We start from the raw sequence: 21104 nt of genomic DNA, 5'->3' as shown, positions 1-21104 counted from the left end.
AAGACCTATGGAAACATCCAGACCCTTAGGTATGTATGTGAACTAAGCCAAACTTGTTGAGGTTCACTCATAGTTTTCTATAAAGTTCCCTTCTTGGGAGCTTGTCACATCCCCACGGAGAAGAAGAGGACCTCCCAGTAGGAGGGCATGTTGGAGTTCACTGCTGGTGATACAGCAGGAAAGATGATTATGTTGACTTTGAATTGCCAGGTGAAGGCCAGCGACCTCTGGCAGGAAGTGTTTGTGTCTCTCAGAGTGCAGCAGCAATTTGTGTGAATGTATTTGCTATTAGAAATGTATTTAGTTCATCACTTAGCTGAATAATTCCTTGTCGTCTGTAGCTCGGTCATGAGCAGTTCATTGCGAGCATTCGTTATTTGAAATTTGAGAGGTCTTAGTTTTTATTGGAGATACAGGTCACATGGTATTCTTTCTGTTCTTTACTTACTCACTGTAGCTCTTAGAATTGGGTTTCAACATAATAATTCAGAACTATCTGACAACACGTGTATAAAACGTGCTGTTTTTTTGTGACTATTTTGGCTAGTAAATAACTTTGGATCAAATTCTCTGCTGGTGTCAGTTGGTGCAGCTCCAGTGAATATGGCCGTTTTTTTGGTATCCTTTCACCTGATTTTCACATCCACCTGATTTCTGTTTTTCAGGAGCGCCACCAGCTTTTTTGCTGCCCTAGGCGGCAGAAGGTCCCGCCCCTGAAATGCCACCCCCGACAGAGATGGTGGAAGGTCCGGCTACCACAGTCACCGGCCCCCAAATGTTAGTGTCCTAGGCAACTGCCTAGGTTGGCTAATAGGTTGCACCGGCCCTGCTGTTTTGAGTTTCAGGTTCAAAGAATCCCCAGATGTCAAAGGTAGACTTAGTTAGTGTCAAGATTGGTCTGATTTTGCTCGGAAGCTGGGAGTCCACAGTTCACTCAAGACTGGAATCAGGATCTTGTTGAAGGATTTGTGCACTACTTGATAAACTTTGTGTGAGTTTTTAGTTATTGATGAGAGACCTGAAATCAGGCAGGATTCCTCATCATTTGGAGAATTGGTTTGAATATTCTGCACATCTCTATATCTAACTGCAGCACTAAAACAGAAATAAAGGCATGTGGTGGATTGGATTTCTTTGGGTTGTTTTAGGGTTTTTGAAAGCATCTGTCAGCTTCTGCACTAATTTCCAATCAGGTAATTGCTTGGTGATACAGCGTGCCTACAGGCAAAGGCAGATCATTTTGGACACACTAGGGGAGAGGGTGAAAATTTCCTCCAGATGGTGTTTCTAAATGTATTAGTAAGTCAGGATAAGTTACCACACAAGTTAAATACCTTTCCTCCCAGAAGGGTATGAGAGTGAATGATGTAGTTTTCATCCATTTTTCACATGTTAAGAAAGGTTTGCTGTGAAAGTGACTGGAGCTACTTGAAATGAAGCATTGTTAAAAACTTATAATTAAAATATGTGACTACTAGACCTAACGGGCCTGATTCTGCTCTTACTTGCTTGACGTAAGCCAGAAGTAACTTAGTTGAAGCCTAATGGGCCTCGTACTTCTACCAGTTTTAAACGCTGTTGACTTCAGAGGAGCAACTACACCCGTGTAAAGGTCTTAAACTCAGACTGCAAGCCCTTTTGAGGCAGGGATCGCTTTTTGTTATGTATGAATAGTGTCTAGTACAATGGAGTGCCAGTCGCTGATTGCAGCCTCTAGGTGCTCCTGAAATACAATTAATACATTTAATAAAAAAAATTGAGAGAAGAATCAGGCTTAATGGAACTACAGTGGTGTACAAACAGTGTGAGATCAGAATAAGTTTTCCTGTACCTTTTCAGCATGAAACTATCCATACTTAGTGTATCTTTTAAATTATTTATGGCTGCGTTAGTTTAGAGTTTAAAGAAGAGCCGTGGGCAGTTTACACCACCCGAGGCTCTGCCCCCATATTGTGCAGTCCACCTCTGCTGTAGCTTGACGTGTCATACCTGAAATTTTGCAGAGAAGTACCACAGGACAGAAATCTCTGGAAAATGTGGCTTGAGTGTAGAAAATGGGAAGGAAGTGACAGAGCAGACCATAGTGTAGACAGTCATACGTTCATATTACACAGAGTATAAGTCAGGAAGGAGTTATTAGTATTTATTATTATATTTCTGATAGTGCCCACTATGTGCCAGGCATTTTTCAAGCACTCAGGAAGGATGGTCCATACTCTGAGGAAGGAAGGAGATCTAAGAGATGAAAGCAGCAAGGTACATATGCACCCTGCCTCCATTTCCTGGAGTTTCACAGGGGTATGTACCAGGGCTTGCTGTCCCTCAACAAGAACCAGCACTGGAAAACATTGATATCTAGGAGTGACCATTGCTCTGTAAGTGACATAGGTTTATCCTGCCATTCTGCAGCTGCAGCCTTGTACCATGCATTTGCCACTGGTGAGACGTTGAGGCAGGCACTTCTGCTGATTCTGCATCACTAGCAGTGAGCTCTAACCATCCTACAGGTCCTACCATCTTCAGGTCCAGTCCTTCTCTGTGGGAATGTGGCAGGCACCCAAGAGAATACATTTTGGGAACCTTGCACATCTAAAGCGAGGGTGTGACGGGGCGCCTCCCCTACACTGGCCCTGAGGGTTAAAACCAGCCTAGGGAGGCAGCCAAAGGAGTGGTTGTAGGGGAAACAACCAGTTAGGGTGGTGGCTGCAGACAATTAGAGCAGTGGCTGGAGCCGCCAGTCAGGGCCCAGCCAACCCATATAAAAGGAAGCTGCAGACCAGAATGAGTGAGTCTGCTACAGGGAGCTCTAGGGAGAAGACTGGCTTCCTAAAGGGCTCTTGTTGGGCTGCCAGGACTTCCAAGCTTGAGGCCTTCGGAAGAGGGCAAAGAAGCTGGAGCCAGAGGCAGGAGCAGAAGGAACTAAGGCTGCGGGGAAGTGACCCAGGGAATAGAGAGAGTGAGCTGGAAGGAGGAGGCAGCAGGAAGCTGCTGTTTGCAGGGTCCCTGGGCCAGGACCTGATTTAGTGGGTGGGCCTGCCCCCCTCCCACTAGCCACTGAAGGAGTGGTCCAACTGTGGACTGCTAAGCCATTGTGAGGAGTGGCTGGACTTGTTGGAAGAGTCCTCCTGCAGGGGGAGAAACCAGATGGTGACATGGCTGGAGGGCTGTGCCGCGAAGCAGAGGCCGAGAGGAAGGAGCCATAACAAGTCTGCAGGCAGAGTTGAGGACGGGACAGCCACCACCACCCGAGGATGCACCCACTGGGGCTAAGCTAATTCCTGAAATGCCCAGCAGGAGGCGCCAGTGTGGTGAGTGACCCTGTGACAGAGGGGTCTGAGTTTGATTCTTAGGACATAAGTTATTTTTGTTGGTGGGTACGATGTGGCAGCCCGTAAGCCAGCCTGAACATATCAATCTCTCTCGGTCAGATTATCACCAGTAGAAGTCTGTCAAAACTCCCTTTGCAGAAGGTATCTATAGCAGAGCACGGATCAGTTGGGATTGGGCTCCAAAAGTTCATTTCCACCATTGAGAATAAAAGTGATCAGGACAGAAGGTGCTGCTGCGGGGAAAGAGTGAAAACTGGCATTAAATCAATGGGTTCAGATAGAAATGGCATAGAAAATGACAGTGTACCTGTTAGAATGTGATTCATGGTTTGATGATTATCAATAATAATGACACCTCTCACTTAATAGCCTTTATCTGAGATTAGCACAGGGGCAAAGATTTGGCTCAAGTTCTGCTGACGAATGTGTGTGTTTTCTCATTTGCTTTATGAGTGTGAAAGAAGGAAGTATGAAATGGAAAAGGGGTAAATTCCAACAGGTGCAACAATTGACCTTTCCATCACAGTTAATGAGGACTCTGGAGATTGACCATGGAATTGGTGTGTGAAGTTAGATGTGCACCGGGGATGCTGGAAAAGGGATTATATTAGTTTATCCAACTGGCTTTTGGTATTTATTTACTAAGCACTGACATATTGTGCTAGGTGATGAAGTAAACTGAGAGGAAGCAACAGCTCTGTTTGAAGCAACAGCTCACAATCCAATAACCAAATCCTACAAAGTGCAACATGAGCGCAGACCTTTTCACCTATCCAGATCCCCACTGGGGCTCTTGGTGGGAAAGAGAAGTCTGCCTGTACAGCACACCTTGCAGGACTGGGGTTTGAGTTAGAGAAAGGGAACAGGCACATCATATATGCAGTCATTGTTAGAGATGTTATTTTTTTAGAACACGTTTCTTTCCGTACTGGATTAATATTGAAAGGCTTCGAGAAGGAAAGATTTCACTGAAGAGTGAGAAGGGTCATGGGTGTTGAACGTTTGCCTGCAGGGTTTGTTCCTGGTTGAGTAACAGGGCTGCAAACTAGTACTTGAGAAAACCCGAGAGTTCAAAAGAGGAGTAGAAAGGCTAGTATTGGAAAATGATTGGTATGACTTCAAGATTCTCTGTGTTAGCGTGAAGTCCTGATAAGGGTTCCCAAACTGGGGGCCCTGACCACTTAGGGGGTCACGAGGTGGTTCCATGGAGGTTGTGAGCTGTCAGCCCCCGGCAGCAGAGGTGAAGCTGTCAGCCCCACGCATGGCCATGCCCAGGGCTGACAGCCCCAGCCTCACCATGCTTAGGGGGATCGCACTCAGAGACTTGCTATGTGAAATAGGTGACCAACACAAAACGTTTGAGAACCACTGTATAGGTGATTCCTTTGAATAATGCACACAATGAACAATGATCTTCCGCATCCAGGAGGGGAGGCAAAAGACACTTATCCCTTTGGCATCACACTGAGTTCTTTCAGCACTGTAATTGACTTTGCTCTTAGGGAAGAATCAGGAGATAGGATACAAGGGTCAGCTTCAGTTAATTGGACAAATGCTATTGTCGTTCAGTGATCCAAAAACTGGCTAGACATAGCAGTCAGTGCCAACATGGAGTTGTCAAATACTTCAGTGTAAAAAAGCAGATAGGATTGTAATGAAGTTTGCAGAGTAGGAAAAGCACAAAATATTTTCAGCTGCCATTTTGGAAGAACTTGGATCGTTAGTGCTGAGCTAATGGCTCTGAGGACCTGTCTAGAATAACAAGTCATCTTACTGTTATCGATCTGAATTGCTCCTTATCTTGTATCTGCTCATCTCCAACTAAATTGAAATGTGGAGAAAGAAGAATGTGTTGATTTTCTTCTGTAGTGATAAAGGTGGCTTGAGACAGAGGAGGCCTATCAGGCAATACTGATTTGGAAAAGATTATCCATATGGAAAAAATCCTCCAGACATAATATTTCTAGATTTTAAAAACAAAAGTCTTGAAGAGACTCTGATTTCCCTTTCTTCCCATAAGTCAAATGTAATCATTTCCTCCTTTAAGAGGAGATTTATCATCGGACTTCTTTCTTCACACTGATGGGAACTTCTGATATTATATTATCAATCTAGTGGGAAAAAACGGAAGCATATCTTGAACTCACTAGCTTATTATTTTTGTCCCTTTATTCTAATTCAGCAGGAGAGGAAAAAAAAAATTCATTATTCTACAGGAAGAGATGGTCGTAAAATACTGCAATCAATCATAGGACTGGAAGGGACCTCAAGAAATCATCTATCCAGTCCCCTGCATTCAGTACTTTCCACTAGAAGGAATAATAATTTTTGATTAGGGTTATTAGAAAAATTAGGATGGGACTGAAATTCTTTGTTGGAAAGATCCAGCATTCATAAAGGCGGTCAGTTCTACAGTTGATAATTAGCCTTGTTGCTGAGTAGAGTTAGAGCTAACTCCTAAAACAAAGCTCATCAGTTCAGATGTGTTAGCATCTGAAAAGTGGCTCTCTGCTTATTGTGCCTGTATTGAATGAATAGATGGTCTTAGTCCATTTCCTGTTGGATGAGTGTTCACACCATACACGCACAAAAAAATCACTACATCTAAACTAGCTGATACCTTTTTTTAACCCTTTGCCCCGTAGCATCAGGGAGTCTCTGATCCCCCATCTCAGCTGTCAGGGAGTGTCTCCCCCTACAGGATGTTCTCCAGAAGGAGCCAAGCTGATGTCAAGAAATCTACACAGAAAGCTTTGGACCCCAAGAAGGACGTCCTGACCCACCTCAAGCACCTCAAAGCGCTGCTGGATATTGTGGATGGAAGTGATCTGAAGCAATTTTTTGAGATCAACTATTCTCAGATTTACTTTATCTTCTATGAAAATTTCATAACACTGGGAAACAGCTTGAAACAAAAAGGGAATAAATCACAAAGGGAGGAGCTGGACTCCATTCTTTTTCTTTTTGGAACAACCTACCAACCTGAAACATATTCTCACCAGTAACTGCACACCGCACCATAGTAACTCTAGCTCAGAAACCAATCCATGCAACAAACCTCGATGCCAACTCTGCCCACATATCTACACCAGCGACACCATCACAGGACCTAACCAGATCAGCCACACCATCACCGGTTCATTCACCTGCACGTCCACCAATGTAATATACGCCATCATATGCCAGCAATGCCCCTCTGCTATGTACATCGGCCAAACTGGACAGTCACTACGGAAAAGGATAAATGGACACAAATCAGATATCAGGAATGGCAATATACAAAAACCTGTAGGAGAGCACTTCAACCTCCCTGGCCACACTATAGCAGACCTTAAGGTGGCCATCCTGCAGCAAAAAAACTTCAGGACCAGACTTCAAAGAGAAACTGCTGAGCTTCAGTTCATCTGCAAATTTGACACCATCAGCTCAGGATTGAACAAAGACTGTGAATGGCTTGCCAACTACAGAACCAGTTTCTCCTCTCTTGGTTTTCACACCTCAGCTGCTAGAACAGGGCCTCATCCTCCCTGATTGAACTAACCTCATTATCTCTAGCTTGCTTGCATATATATACCTGCCCCTGAACATTTCCACTACATGCATCTGACGAAGTGGGTATTCACCCACGAAAGCTCATGCTCCAAAACGTCTGTTAGTCTATAAGGTGCCACAGGATTCTTTGCTCCTTTTTTTAACATCCTCCCTAAAAGAAAAACCTGAAGGGGAAATGTAAAAACACATATTCTGAATGATATGGCATTGGGGTGTGTTCCGAAGGGACTAAAGATGGAGAATCATATTGTTAACAGGCTTGTCTGAGAGAAGGTTTTATTTGGGGAGGAAGGGGGAGAGTGGTGGGGGAGGAGGTAATCTTCCCCAGAACAGGGGGTTGGACTTGATAATTTCTCAAGCTCCATTCCAGCCCTGCATTTCTATGGTTTCCTGATTCTATATGCAGAACTTTCTCACTTGTTTTCCCCCCTCTTTTTCTTCCCTCCTCCCGCCTTTTTCTCAGCATTTCTGACATCCCCCCTATGGCCAGAGGCTAGCAAAGTGCTTAACACATGCTTAAGTTTATGCACATGAGTAATTCGCTTGAAGTAATGGGGGGCATTTGTGTGTTGAAACATAAGTACCTGTTTAACTTCTTTGGGATTAGACTAGGGGCAAAATATGCACATATCCAATCATTAAAGGTAATCTTTATTGATGCTAGTTCTTTTGTTCCATTTCTTTTCTTTTTCATTTGCCATTTGATAGTGATTCTCTATCCATCTGGCCCCCACCCTGCCTTGTCTTGAAAGGATGAAATCTAATTCCTTCAGAAATTCTGCAAGGAGTGGTGATGTTTTTTCCTTTTGTTGCTGGAATTAGGAGCCAAGTTTCTGCATGTACATTAGATCCATCTGCAGCTGAAAAGCAAGAGATAAACCCACAGTAGTACCCATCCTACTGGTTCGTTGGAAAGAGCACATTCTCTATTAAATACTTTAAAGATTCATGAAGCAACTTTAATTCCATTTGCATTTCTTCCTGGAGGGTAAAGCTGTCAGAAAACTCTAAGTATATTGCATAATCCATTCTGAAACTCAGAGTATTAATGTCTGCAAGCAAAACTCATTCTGATGCGAGCAGATATACAGAAAGAGGGAGAAAGAGACTAGGGGCTGGTCTACGCTACGGGGAAAAATCAATCTTAGATACGCAACTTCAGCTACGTGAATAACATAGCTGAAGTCGAATATCTAAGATTGGATTACTCACCCATCCTCACCGCGCGGGATCGATGTCCGCGGCTCCCCCTGTCGATTCCGGAACTCCGTTGGGGTTGGTGGAGTTCTGGAATCGATATAAGCGCGCTCGGGGATCGATATATCGCGTCTAGATGAGACACGATATATTGATCCCCAAGCAATCGATTGTAACCCACCGATACAGCGGGTAGTGTAGACATAGCCTAGGAAAGATTTTCTTTCTCTGGTAATTCCTAGTGGTGTTAGCCCCTCAGAAAATGGAGTAGCTGAAAACGATTTGGAAGACAGAAAATAAAAGACTGGATCAAATGCAGCTGGAGCAAAAGAGAGCAGGGAAAGGAGGTCCAGATAAAGGAAGCTTTCCTTCTCCTTTTTTGCTTTGGAGTACCAAGGATCATTTGCTTTCTGATTGGCCTGATTTTTAATGTGTCCTAGTTTTTTGTTAAAGTTTCTGTTACTGCCATGAGGTGTTGAGGTTGGTCTGTAAAGCAAACAGCCTGCATATGTTTCTGCAGCTGAATTTAGACTCTAGAACAGTGGTCCCCAAACTATGGGGCATGCCTCTGTCAGGGGGCACAGAGGAACATCTGGGGGGGAAGTGGCATGGTGGGGCCTAGGCCACCCTCATGGGAGTTGGTGTGGGAGTGCCACCCAGCCCTGCTCTTCCCCCAGCTCCGCTCCGGCCCTGCCCCTTGCTCCGTTCCTGGCTGCAGGTCCCCAGCCCTGGCTCCGTCCCTCAGCTCTGGCCCCTGGGCCGTGGCTCAGGTCCCCAATCCAGGGGGTGGGCACGGACACATTCCTTTCGTGGTAAGGAGGGAGCAAGAGGTAAAGTTTGGGTACCATTGCTCTAGCTATTGGGAGAAAGTTGGTATATTGGGAAACTGGGATATTATGAGGGGGAAACTGCATGAAAATTATTTTTAGGGTGGAGAAAATATTCTCGTGTTAAGCTCCAAGTAATGTTAAGAGGAAGTCCCCTATGGGTTTCTAACCTGAACTTTGAAATAACCAACCCAGAGAATATCCCCTAGCATTCATCTTCAGTTTTACATAAGCATGCCATATTGGGATTTGGGGAATATTGGGTCTATGACAGGTGCAAGGAGAAGTAATTCATATACTTCAGAGCAGTGCTTAGCCATAGTAACAACAAATATTTCCACTTTGTCTAGCTACTCCTGAAGAACATGCAGTGCAAGAGCCATCATAAAGTGAGAAGATTTTCTAGTATGTTAGATCAGTCTTTTCATTTAGAGGCAAAACACTGCTTTCCAGAAATGTTCCGTTAATAGAGGTAAAAGAATTCATTGAAGGAAAGTTAGTATTTCAATTGACATCAATGACTCACTCCAACAGAAACCAATTTTATCTTAACAGAGCGTTTTTTAATAGTGTCCCACTGCACACAACAAAGTAAGTACTGAGACAAGAAAACATCCTCGTAAAAGTGAGCAAAAGAAATGGCTGTTAGATACTAATGCATTAATTTAAACACCCAATCCAGTGAGAAGTAGAGGGATCAAATGGAGAGGTTTTGTTTTAGGATTGTGTTTGCTTGTTTTTTAATGTGGAATCTTAGCTGGCACTGAACTTGACAGCTAGGGTATAAAAACAGCTTAGTGCTTATGGTGTTTCAGACCTATCAGTAAACTAGCTATTGAAAAACTCAGCAAATGATCAGGACCAGAAGGTGAAGAAAGATTATTTGAATATCCCAGGCTAAGGTCGTCTGAGCCTTGCACTAGATTTTATGCGTCTATCATTTGCTGTGAGCCACTGTCATAAGTGGGACTGTAAAGTAAGCAGAAATTGGTTTCAAACCAAAGTTGTGGCGAAGGTGCACTGTGAACAACAAGGGGTAGCTCTTCTGTTTGGGATTCCCCTCCATTCGAGTGGCGTGCGTGTAAAGATGTTATGTCTTCACTGGCGCCTCTCTTTTCCTGGGCTAGCTGTAGATTTTACAACACATCTCCAATTTATCTGTAATCTCTCCAAATCCTCTTTACATCCCTCCTTCCATGGCAAGCCATCCCAGGTCGGCAAGGCAGCCCATCACAGCTTTGCCTGCTCTTCCGATCCTTTCTCTGCCAATAGCTCAAGGCGAGGAGGGAAATCTGAGATTGGTGGCACTTCTTTTTTGTGAGCTTTCGTTCCTTACCCACTGGGTTTTGGGGAAGTAATTGCTCCATTTCAGGGCCAGTATAACTTCGGATGCTGTGTAATCTTCAGTAAACCTTTGGGCCTGACACAGAGAGAAGAAACAACTCTTTTTAGTTTACTTTCATGAGCAGTCTATTTACTGTACTTTTATGGCCCCGTTTCTGTGGTATCTGAGCACCTTATAAGTGCTATTATCCCCATTTTACAGAACTGAGGCACAGAGAGGCTAAGCGATTTGCCTAAAGACACATAGGAACCCAGTGGCGGAGCAAAGAATTAAATCCAGCTTTCCCACATACTAAGTTAATGCCCTAACCACTGCACCATCTTTTCTCTCTAAGCCACTCAGCTCAGTCCTACTCTACTTAAGGTTTATGAAACATCTAGGTCTCATTGAATCTGCTCAGAGGCTTAACACAGGTATTAACATATAATCACTCTCAAGCTAGCATTACATCATCTCACTGGCATAGCTACTCCTGTATCAGGAACTTTTGGCTTAATCCGGATCTCGCATGAGCATGACACCTGTATAACCCAATTGATTCTGGAGTTGCTCTTGATTTGGGAGCAGTGTAAACAAGATCAGAATCAGACCCATGATACCTTTAATTACAGGTCCTGCTATTCTATTGCATGCTTTCACTGAATACCCCGTGAAACCCTTCAAGGTGTGTGCAGGATCCCATGCCCCATAGTGGGAAATCCAGCATATTCCATACTTTTAAACTGGCGACCCTGCGTGCTGCTACATTTTAAAATAATGATCCTGATTGACTTCTGATACATGTTGGTATGAGTGAAAGGAGAACTGGGCCCAAAGAAAGGGGGCTTTAACTAGTAGAACTTTCAAAGCTCTTGCAACACTCTGCTCTTGTCCAAGTTACTTTTAGACAACACCAGAATTCTTCTTACACAAAAGCTATGCTCAGTGGTCTTCTCTATAGCATAGATCACTGACAAGTGGGCTATAAGGAGCTGTGGTAACAGTGTAATCGATGACATGGCTGCCCAGTCTCACAGAAAATAGAGTTGGGATGAATAGAAATTATGAGTAACGATTCGTTTTTTAAATTCATAACAGATTTCCAGAGGTTACCCAGCAGTCAAACCATTGTCATCCCCAAAAAACTAACTACTAATAGTGGGGAAAGAAGTCATCATTATGCTGAAGTGATGAGCAAAGAGGTCAAAAAGTTTGACAAGAGCAGGAAAAGTCATTTCCTATGGGATCATTAGCTGTATTTTAGAGGATAGGCTCCGTAATTGCTATGATAATTGCGAGTGAATTTTGGCTGTGAGAACATGTAGGTAATTTTTTAAGTTCATGTCTATGTTAGCGGGAGACGCTGACTGGGAGACATAGATGCTCTTCCTGGCTGTGCCGCTCACCTGCTGTGTGAAGCACCCACAGCTTAGAGAGCGAGAGAGGTACTAAGGCAGAACAGATGCAGGCAGGGAGGACAGACTTCATTAGTGATATGGTGCTCACATGTTTAAAAAAACCCAACACACTATCACAGCTGATAATAATTATTTTTCCAAGTTGCAGTACTGATCCATTCAGATAAAGAGACCTAAAGGCCATTTGCAATGCTGCCACCTGATAATTCCCAATAATCACTGTCAAACCTGCCTGTTTGCATAGGGTGGGCATATGGATAAGTATTTGGTCTTTCTGACTTTAAGGCTTTGGAAGCGTTGTATTTTGTTGCATTTCTTGCACTGCATTAGATGCACTTTTGTTTTCTTCTCTGACTGACCTCATCGCTGAGACCAGTGCACAAGAAGGGAGCTCACAATGCTCAGAAGAGTGTGCCTTAGGGAACTCATATAGCAGAGCAGCTGACCTAGCACGTATTTTCAAGTGGGCGTGGGAGAGGTTTCGCACCTTTTGCAAAAATTGATGTTTTCCGATCCCACCAAAGTACTTTATTTCTGTATTTTCAACAGAAGCAACGAGTTTAATTCACAGCAATAACCTTGTCTTGCATTGTATTCACTGTGCTGGTGTAGACAATTAATCCACAACGTAGGTCTCAGTAGTCTATAAAAATGAGCATAGCAACTGCAGAGGAAATGAGAGAACGGTCTGTGGAGGGCAGGAATGAACCAGTATTTATTCCAGGCTTTCTTTGCTTTATCCAAAACTTCATTTAGGGACTGATTTGTAAATATGGTGTCTCAAATTGAGGAGATAAGTTTTGTAAATACATCCATTTGTTTGCAAGTTGGACAGATTCACAAATAACATTTGTGGGTGTAAATTCTTGTTTACATGGGAAAATATAGTGCTAACTTGGGTATAAATGAGGTTCACGTGAAAAATATTGGGTATAATTTTAGATCTATTTTTAGGCCAGTAAAATATGAGGCTTGAGCCAACTTTCCTTTAAGTCAATTGACTTCATAAGCAGAAGTGAGCCATGGTCCTTAATGTCCTGTTTTCACCTATTTCTGGAGTCTTAGAGTAAAACGTATAAATTGTACAGCATTTCATTTTGTAATAATGAGATAATTTTAACCTTGCTGCAACTAAAATCCTCTACAACTTCTGCCTAGGTGCAGGCATATGCAAATATATGGTTCTGTTGTCATTAAGATGATTAAATGTTAGCAGCACTTAACTAGGTGATTTTTCTTCAGGGCTAAAATGGTCTTCATTCGTACCCAAATGGTGTGTACCTGGGGAATGCCGTTCATTACAATAGATCAGAATGAACAAGTACTCTGTGTCCAAATGCTGGGGAGGAGAGAGATGAAATCCAGTCTTCTGCATGTTTAACATCTGTCTCTTACTGGGTTCTAGTTTTCGCCTTGTTCTCTCCAGGTGCAAACAGATGACCTATTCCGATGACCTGCCCCAGATCTCGGTGGTCTTTATTTTTGTAAACGAAGCTCTGTCTGTCATCTTGCGCTCAGTGCACAGTGTTGTGAACCATACTCCATCCCATTTGATCAAGGAGATCATTCTGGTGGATGACAACAGTGATAACGGTGAATGTCATTAACACCTGCTTTTTTTCTCTTAAGTGTTTTATCCTGTGTTTTGTAATGAGATTAAATTGTAAATTGAAATAATTTAGTTACTTCTAATTTAAATGTACTTTTCCAAAGTTTGAATGAAACAAGCCTAGTCTGAACACATCTGAAATAGCTGAGAGGAGGAACGTCAGAAACCTAACTACAGTTTTATAAATAATGGCCCAGATCCTCAGAGGATGTAAATCCCTTAGCTATGATCCACTGACGGTGGTGGATCTGGCCCAGCAACTCCAGGTATACAAAACTCAATCACGCTGGCAAGAAGCTACTCATGTGCAAAGTCTCATTGACTTCATTGAGACAACTCACGTGCGTAACAACTTAACTAACATAAGTAAGGCCGTACAGTAGAACTTAATATATTTTATTCTCTTGCTTAAAATTCTTGATAGAAAATAAACCTTCACCAAAGTTGTCTATTTAAAAAAAAAAAAAAAAGATCAGACAGTTTATTTGATCCCCCAAACTTCCAGATTCAGGACAATGTGTCAATTATTAGCTCAGAAGATTAAATAAAGCAGTTATACTTACAAAATAATTCAGAGTTGCTGACTCTCTTTAAGGTTATATTCTGTCTTCATTTACACTGGGATAAATTGGACACATTTGCGTTGAAATGAATGGAATTGTTCCCAATTTACCTTCGTGTAACTGAGATCTGATTCCAGTTCTGAAACTTTAATTTTTTTTGGTACTCAACAGCTAGTAATTAGAGTGCAAGAATCATACTACAAGAATACACACAAAGCCAGTCTAATGGTAAAGTAATATAATTAACTAATACAAAAATAACGTGTGTTAACTAATATCATTTCTTAGAACTCAAAATGTAGGTCAGCATGATATTTGAGGCGTTAACAGTCATTATGGCTTAATTAGGTTAGTAGCTCTCTTAATAGATTAGAAGAGTTTCAATCAGCAAACAGTGCATTTTTCTGTTATGTTTTAGGTATTTTCTGCTTATTTCCAGCTCTAGGTTGCATATCACATCTTAAGACAGCTCCACTTAGAATAAGATCTCAAGTGTCACATTTTCTTGAAAGGCCAGCAATTTGAACCTTCCTGTATTTGGATACTTCTCTTTCTCAGGAACCTCAAAAGAGAAACTAAAAAAAAAAAAAAAGACCTGGAAGTACTTGATCAGATTCTGCTCTCGGTTATACCAGTGTGGGTATAGAATCATTTAGTGGTGTTACTCGGGATTTACATGAATATAACAGAGCAGAATCTGACCCAGTGTTGCTGAGGCAGCTTTTGTGGCTAGTCTCCGCTGCTGAAGATTAACCAGATCCTTTGATCTGTCTGGAAATTGTTCCTATCTCTAACATAAGCCAGGAGAATGGGGGACTCTAATATCACATAAGCCACTACAAGTTTATCTAGCATTTAAAAAAAGACAGTGTGGTAAATAAAATGTAATGTAGTAATAATAGGAGACCAGGCTGAACTTTTTAAAGTGCAAAGATCTTTATTCATAATTAGTCCGTTTATGAACGTATTGAAGTGAAGGCGAGTAGCATGGCTGATGAGTTCTGAGTCGCATGTAGGTGAATGAGTGGAAAGTGGCACAGATGGGAAGGGGTCTGTTTAGATATACAGTATCAGATTCCATTTTAAGAGGATGGTTTGGGGGAGAGGGCTTCTGAATTACATTTAAGTTCAAACCCTTAAACTTGGGGCCTGCTTCTGACCTTTCATAAGGCCCAGTCTAAAGCCCATTGAAGTCAATGGAAAGACTCTTGTTGACTGGTGTAAATCAAGAGTAACTCCACTGATGACAATGGAGTTGCGCTGGTGGGTGGTCAGAATCAGGCTCACAGAGACTGGCAGAAGTTGTTAGGGGACTTGCACAGTAATCATTATTTTGAAACTAATTGAAACTTGATGTTCTCTAAACATTGGACAAAATCCTGAGCAGTGCTGAGTCATCTGCAAATTCCCAAGTGGCCCAATACTGGGGGTCTTATTTAGGCAAAATGCCTATAAAAGTCAGTGTATAAAATCTGATATTAGTCCAGAGTAACACCATTGATTTGCATGAGATTACTCTGGGTTTACATCACTGTAACTCAGAACAGAATTTGGGCCAAGCCAAGACCTTAGAACTGGGCCCATGTACATCAGTGGAAGCTGCATGTGCCTAGCACCTCTCGGAATAAGGCCAATTGTTCGGGAAAGTCAGCCTCAGAATTATTTTTGTGTCCATGGGCTTAAAAATGTTTGTTCCAGGGTAAATCATATTTAAATAAAATACTATGTGGTGACTATATAGTCTCAGTGGAAATCTCTTTTGAGAGCGTGTGTGTGTGTGTGTGTCTTTTTTACAGTTGAGCTGAAGTTTAATCTGGACCAGTATGTCAATAAGAGATACCCAGGCCTGGTGAAGATAGTACGCAATAACAAACGGGAAGGATTGATTCGAGCCAGAATCCAAGGCTGGAAAGCAGCAACTTCTCCGATCGTTGGTTTCTTCGATGCTCATGTTGAGTTCAACACTGGCTGGTAAGGCATTTTGATGGCAACACAGATGTCTGTACATGCGGGATTTCCCACAGGGAGAGTATGCTGCAGTGCAAACAGCAGCGCTATTACACTGCACACTACTTCCCAAAGCTTGTAAATGAGATTTTCTCAGTGACTGGAGCCAAAGAATTCCAGTGATGAGCTCGCTCTAGGCTTGGGAGCATTAGCAGTTTAATTTGAATAATGTTCTTGGTTGTTGCAACATTACAGAGTGTTGAAGTCTCCTGCAATGGCTGCCAGATCCATTAAGGACTGTCATTCTAGCTCCTATGCAGTTCAACATACAGGGAAATAATTTGCATGGAAATCAATCTGAGATCCCTGAAGTGAGCAAATGGCGAAAAACCATTAAGCAAGTTCTGTGCTCAAGGACATTTTAAAAATAGATTGTCAAGTACTTTCATTTCATTGTGTTTTGTTTACTCTCCATTGTTTGTAATTTCCTTCTATAAGCTTGAATATAAACATGATTTTTTTCTATATATTTTCTTGCATTTACGTTTTAGGGGGAAATTGAATTATTTCCTGTGTTTCTAATGCGTCTTGAAATCAGTATGCCTCTTTTTGTTTGTTTTCCAAACCAACAACTCTAATGATGTGAGCATAGCTCTGAGTTTAATGGGCTAGATTCTCAGGTGGGGTAAATCTTTGAAGCTCCATTCACTTCAGTGGGATCAAGCCAGATTACACCAATATCTGTTGTGGTATAACTCCTGAAGAACCAACAGAGAGAGCACAAGAGCAGAAAACACTATTTTGGCATAAGTTACGCTGAACCTTACAGTGTATTTCTTTTAAAAGAACACAAATTGGAAACAGGATTGAGTTTATTAAGAAAATAATCCATATGTTAATGAATTTCCCAATAGGTAGCACTGCTGGAAGTAGGTTATGAATGGACTCAGCTGAGAAAGGACATCTGAGACATATAGAGTGAATGTCTTTCCAAAAGAAAAACAACAACAAGGAACTAATTATTGATTAGGAAACACCACTGTGCGGTTAAGTGTTTGTGTTTTGGGGTCTGGGAGGAAGTTTAAAAAAAACAATACCCAAAAAGTAGCTCTAGGTATAGCCAAGGAGTATCCTCTGGGAGACGCTTGACTGCAACTGCCCTGTAGATTTTGGGGGAAGTTATTTTTGTTGATATGTTTGCGTCTCACAAGTCTTTATAGAATAAAAGCTGCAATAAAATAAGCTCTGTCGCACTGCAGCTGATGAGACTTTTCTTGGACTATTTCACACCGGGCACTACAATTACACAGAGAGCGATTCCTGTGCCTGTGGTAACAATGTTAGACTAGCTCATGCTTTGTTTTTTAACCAGCAGATACACAGTGTCACTTCAAGTGATCTTGGTTGTCAGTTGGAGGCCATGTTGGCTACTGAACAGGGCAGAGGCCTGGGTTCTGGTCCTGGCACTTAGCCTATCTGAGCCTCCGTTTCCTTTTCCATACAGTGAGGAACATGGTGCTGATCTCCTTTTTAAGGACTTTGAGATCTAGTGCTGGAAAAGGCTGTGTAAAAGCTAGGTGGTGTAACTACCCAGTAAGAGGGGGTGGATGTTGTTTTCTTAAAGCTGGTTGTTTTGTAGTAATGTCATGGAGGATCAAGATCAGCATAGGTAGAACCTAATATAGTAAATGAGACTGTGTTAAGGTGACCAGATGTCCCGATATTTAATTCTTTGTTCCGCAACCTGATCAATGTACAGTCGGGATGCCATTTGTCCTGATATTCAGGTTAGGAGGCAAGTGGGAGAGAGGCAGCCAAAGGGGAGGGGAGGGGAGGGAAAAATTGCAGCCAAGCTCCCCGCTCCATGCCTCCTTCTCCCCGCTCCCACCAGCACGCCGCATCCCTGCTTCTCCCCCCTGCCCAGCGCTTCCCGCTGCGTAAAAACTGTTTGGTGGCACTTAGTGCTTTCCAGGAGGGAGGGGGAGGAGCGGGGACGCTGTGCGCTCAGGGGAGGAAGTGGAGAAGAGGCAGGGCAGGGGCAAGGACTTGGAGGAAAGGGCTGGAATGGGGGCAGAGCGAGGGCGGATGCTTGTGCGGGAAGAGGCGGGGGTAGGGCAAGCACCTACCCAGCAGAGGGGAAGTTGGCGCCGTTGGGGTGAGTGGAGGTTGGGGAGGGTGAAAAGGCGAGTGAGCGGCAGGCAGGCAGGCTGGATGAGGAGGCGAGTGGTGGGTGCGGGACTGAGGAGGGATGCAGCAAGCCAGCAGGGGGCCGAGGGATGAGGAAGGGCATGGGGGGGGCTGAATGGGGAGGGGGAAGAACCTGGGGCAGAGTGGGTGCAGAGCCTGGGAGAAGCGGGACTGTGTGCGGGGCTGATCGCACCCCAATGTGTCCTGATATTTTAGTGTTGTGATCTGGTCACCCTACTGTGTGTATACTATTTAAAAGCCTCTATGGACCAGCGTACCCATTCTGGTATGCGCTCCTCTCAACATGTGCTTAACTCCCATTATTACCACTCAGCCTGAATCTGCAGCTACCTTGAGAGCGTTGCCCCCTTTTGTGAGAGCTCTGCTCAGGCAGTCGCTGCAGAGTCGAAAGCAATCAGAGTAGCAAACACACATCAAAAGGATAATGTATCCCATTGCTTCAGAGGCACAAGTGGAGGGCAACATCACTGCTACTTTATCTTACTCCTATTCCCGGTCCTCTTCAAATCATGAGTATGTCTACAGCCATCTCCACCACTGATGTAGTAGCCACTCCCCTTGCTTTTCCCATTCCAACCGATATGGACTTAGACTGACAGGAGCTCCTTTATCTTCCTGCTTTATTTTTCAAATGAAGTTACTGTTAAGTACTTGGTGTGTTACTCCCACCCCTTATCAAGACAAGGAATGGAAGATTCCAGCCCTGGGATTCAATCCTAAATCTTTCACATGCCAGAGCAAGGCACAACCGCATCTACATTCTCTCATTAAGATTCTGGTCTTGTAGGAACTACTCTTTCCAGATTGCAAATCTATAATAATATGCTCAGATGGCATGTGAGTTGTTTCCATTGAGACCTCCATACCTTGTCTTTTTGAGGTGACTGAACAGAAAACGTGGCTTTTCCTGTGGAAAAAAGCTCTGGCTTTGTGCTCAGTTTGTGGTGTAACCAGCGAGTGGTGTGGCTGTAATGCAGTCTGCTTGTGACTGGCAAAGGAAAGTCTTCCAAGTATCACTTTGGGAGATAGACTGGTGCACAAATGTAAAGAAACCCACCACAGTGAGAACATGAAGGGGGAACAGAGTACAAAATTGCCCCTTAATGATGAAGGGCCAAGTTCAGCCTTTGTGGAAGTGGGTGCAGGTCTCTTGACTTCAGTGAAGTTGCACCAGCATACAGGGCCGCCCAGAGGATTCAGGGGGCCTGGGGCAAAGCAATTTCAGGGGCCCCTTCCATAAAAAAAAGTTGCAATACTATAGAATACTATATTCTCATGGGGGCCCCTGTGGGACCCGGGGTCTGGGGCAAATTGCCCCACTTGCCCTCCCTCGGGCAGCCCTGCCAGCATAAATCAAGCTAAATATGGCCAGAGGTTTCAGAATTGTGGAGAACAATCTGGGGCAAATATTTAGAAGTCTGATGATCCTCCCAGATCTCTCTTCGTCTGCTTGTTGGAGACTTATTGCTGCTTTCCATTTGAGGAAACTAAGGTTTCTTTTAATTTATTCTCAATTGGACTTCTTTTCCCTTCCCAACTTTACCCTGTGTTATTGTCCCCATCCTGGCTCAGTCTTCAGTAGATGTAAATAGCTTCAGTGGAGCAACAGTGATTTACACCAGCTGGGGAACTGACCCCTTGTGTGTTTCTCTGGCTTATTAATCAAGCCGTGCTACAGTACATGTTATGAGACAGTCCATCACGTCCTCAGTAGACACAAGGACATGGCAACTGGCTGCTAAATGGTCCAACATAACATTAACAGAATAGCACTTAAAGGAAAAGAGACTGAAGTTATGTGAAGATTTTTTTTTTGAGGGAACGTCAACATCTTTGGCGAGGGTTAAGTAAATTCCAGTCTCTTCTGTTGAGACTCAGAGGATGCAAGACTGGGATAGTAAATGTACACTAGGACTTAATCACACCAGGTTGGTCCCTGAATGTCATCAAAAAAGAGCAGAGGTGAGAGTCACAGTTTGATTCAGCCGAAGTAGCCAGTGATTTGGAAGGCAAATCTTTTATATTAATCAGGAGAGAGATGATGAGACTGTGACTTGGATATTGAACATAAATGATCTCATATGTTTAAAAACTTTTCCTAATCAAACAAAATGAAAATAAAGTGGTGGTGTGTATTTTAAAGGAAAGCAGGTCATTGATGATATTAGTATGTGAAATGAATATTTGGCCTTAAAACAGAGCAGTATTATTTGCCTCTGGGCCTTTTTTACATCTTCATTCTCTCTATCGGGTCTATACAGTATGTGGTTACTGCATTTGCAAACATCACAGAATTATGGAAATGTAGGGACCTTGAAAGGTCATCTGATCAAGCCCCCTGTGCTGTGGCAGGACCAAGTAAGCTTAGATGTCCTGACAGGCGTGTGTCCAACCTGTTCTTCAAAACCTCCAGTGATGCAGATTCTACAGCTTCCCTCGGAAGCCTGTTCCAGAGCTTACCTACCCTTATAATTAGAAAGCTTTTCCTAATATCTAACCTAAATCTCGCTTGCTGTGGATTAAACTGACTACTTCTTGTCCTACCTTCAGTGGACATGAAGAACAATTGATCACTGTCCTCATTATAACAGCCCTTAACATATTTGAATACTGTTATCAGGTTCCCTCAATCTTCTTTTCTAAAGACTAAACATTCCCAGTTCTTTTTTAACCTTTCTTTATATATCTGGTTTTCTAAACCTTTTATCATTTTTGTTGCTCTCCTCTAAACTCTCTCCAATCCTTCCAAAAATGTGGTGCCCACAATTGGACACATTATTCCAGCCCAGGCCTCACCAGTGCCGAGTAGAGTGGGACAATTGCCTCCCATGTCTTACACCCCAGAATGGTATTAGCCTTTTTCACAACATTGTAGATTCATTTTCAATTTGTGATCCGTTACACCCCCACTTCCCTTTTAGCAGCATGAACATCTAGCCAGTTATTCCCCATATTGTAATTATGCATTTGCTTTTTCCTTCCTAAATATACTTTGCTCATCTTTACTGAATTTAGTCTTGTTGAATTCAGACCAATTCTCCAATTTGTCAAGATCCTTTTGAATTCTAATCCTGTTCTCAAAAATGCTTGCAATACCTCCCAGCTTGGTATCACTTGCAGATTTTAGAAG

At 43.0% G+C, this 21104-nt stretch overlaps 1 protein-coding gene across 1 annotated transcript in view; it reads left to right on the top strand.

The window, feature by feature from the left end:
- The window catches only part of GALNT9 (polypeptide N-acetylgalactosaminyltransferase 9), a 211410-nt gene that overhangs the window by 59959 nt on the left and 130347 nt on the right, over window positions 1-21104 (top strand). Inside the window, exons 3-4 of the mRNA XM_075059844.1 lie at window positions 13074-13240; window positions 15616-15790. Coding sequence (XP_074915945.1) covers window positions 13074-13240; window positions 15616-15790 — 342 coding nt within the window. The remainder of the gene's footprint in view (window positions 1-13073; window positions 13241-15615; window positions 15791-21104) is intronic.

Source organism: Chelonoidis abingdonii, chromosome 22, assembly GCF_003597395.2.
Source record: "Chelonoidis abingdonii isolate Lonesome George chromosome 22, CheloAbing_2.0, whole genome shotgun sequence".
Lineage (NCBI taxonomy): Eukaryota > Metazoa > Chordata > Testudines > Testudinidae > Chelonoidis > Chelonoidis abingdonii.
Note: the sequence above shows the minus strand (reverse complement) of the source record. Positions and strands in the feature narration are given on the sequence as shown.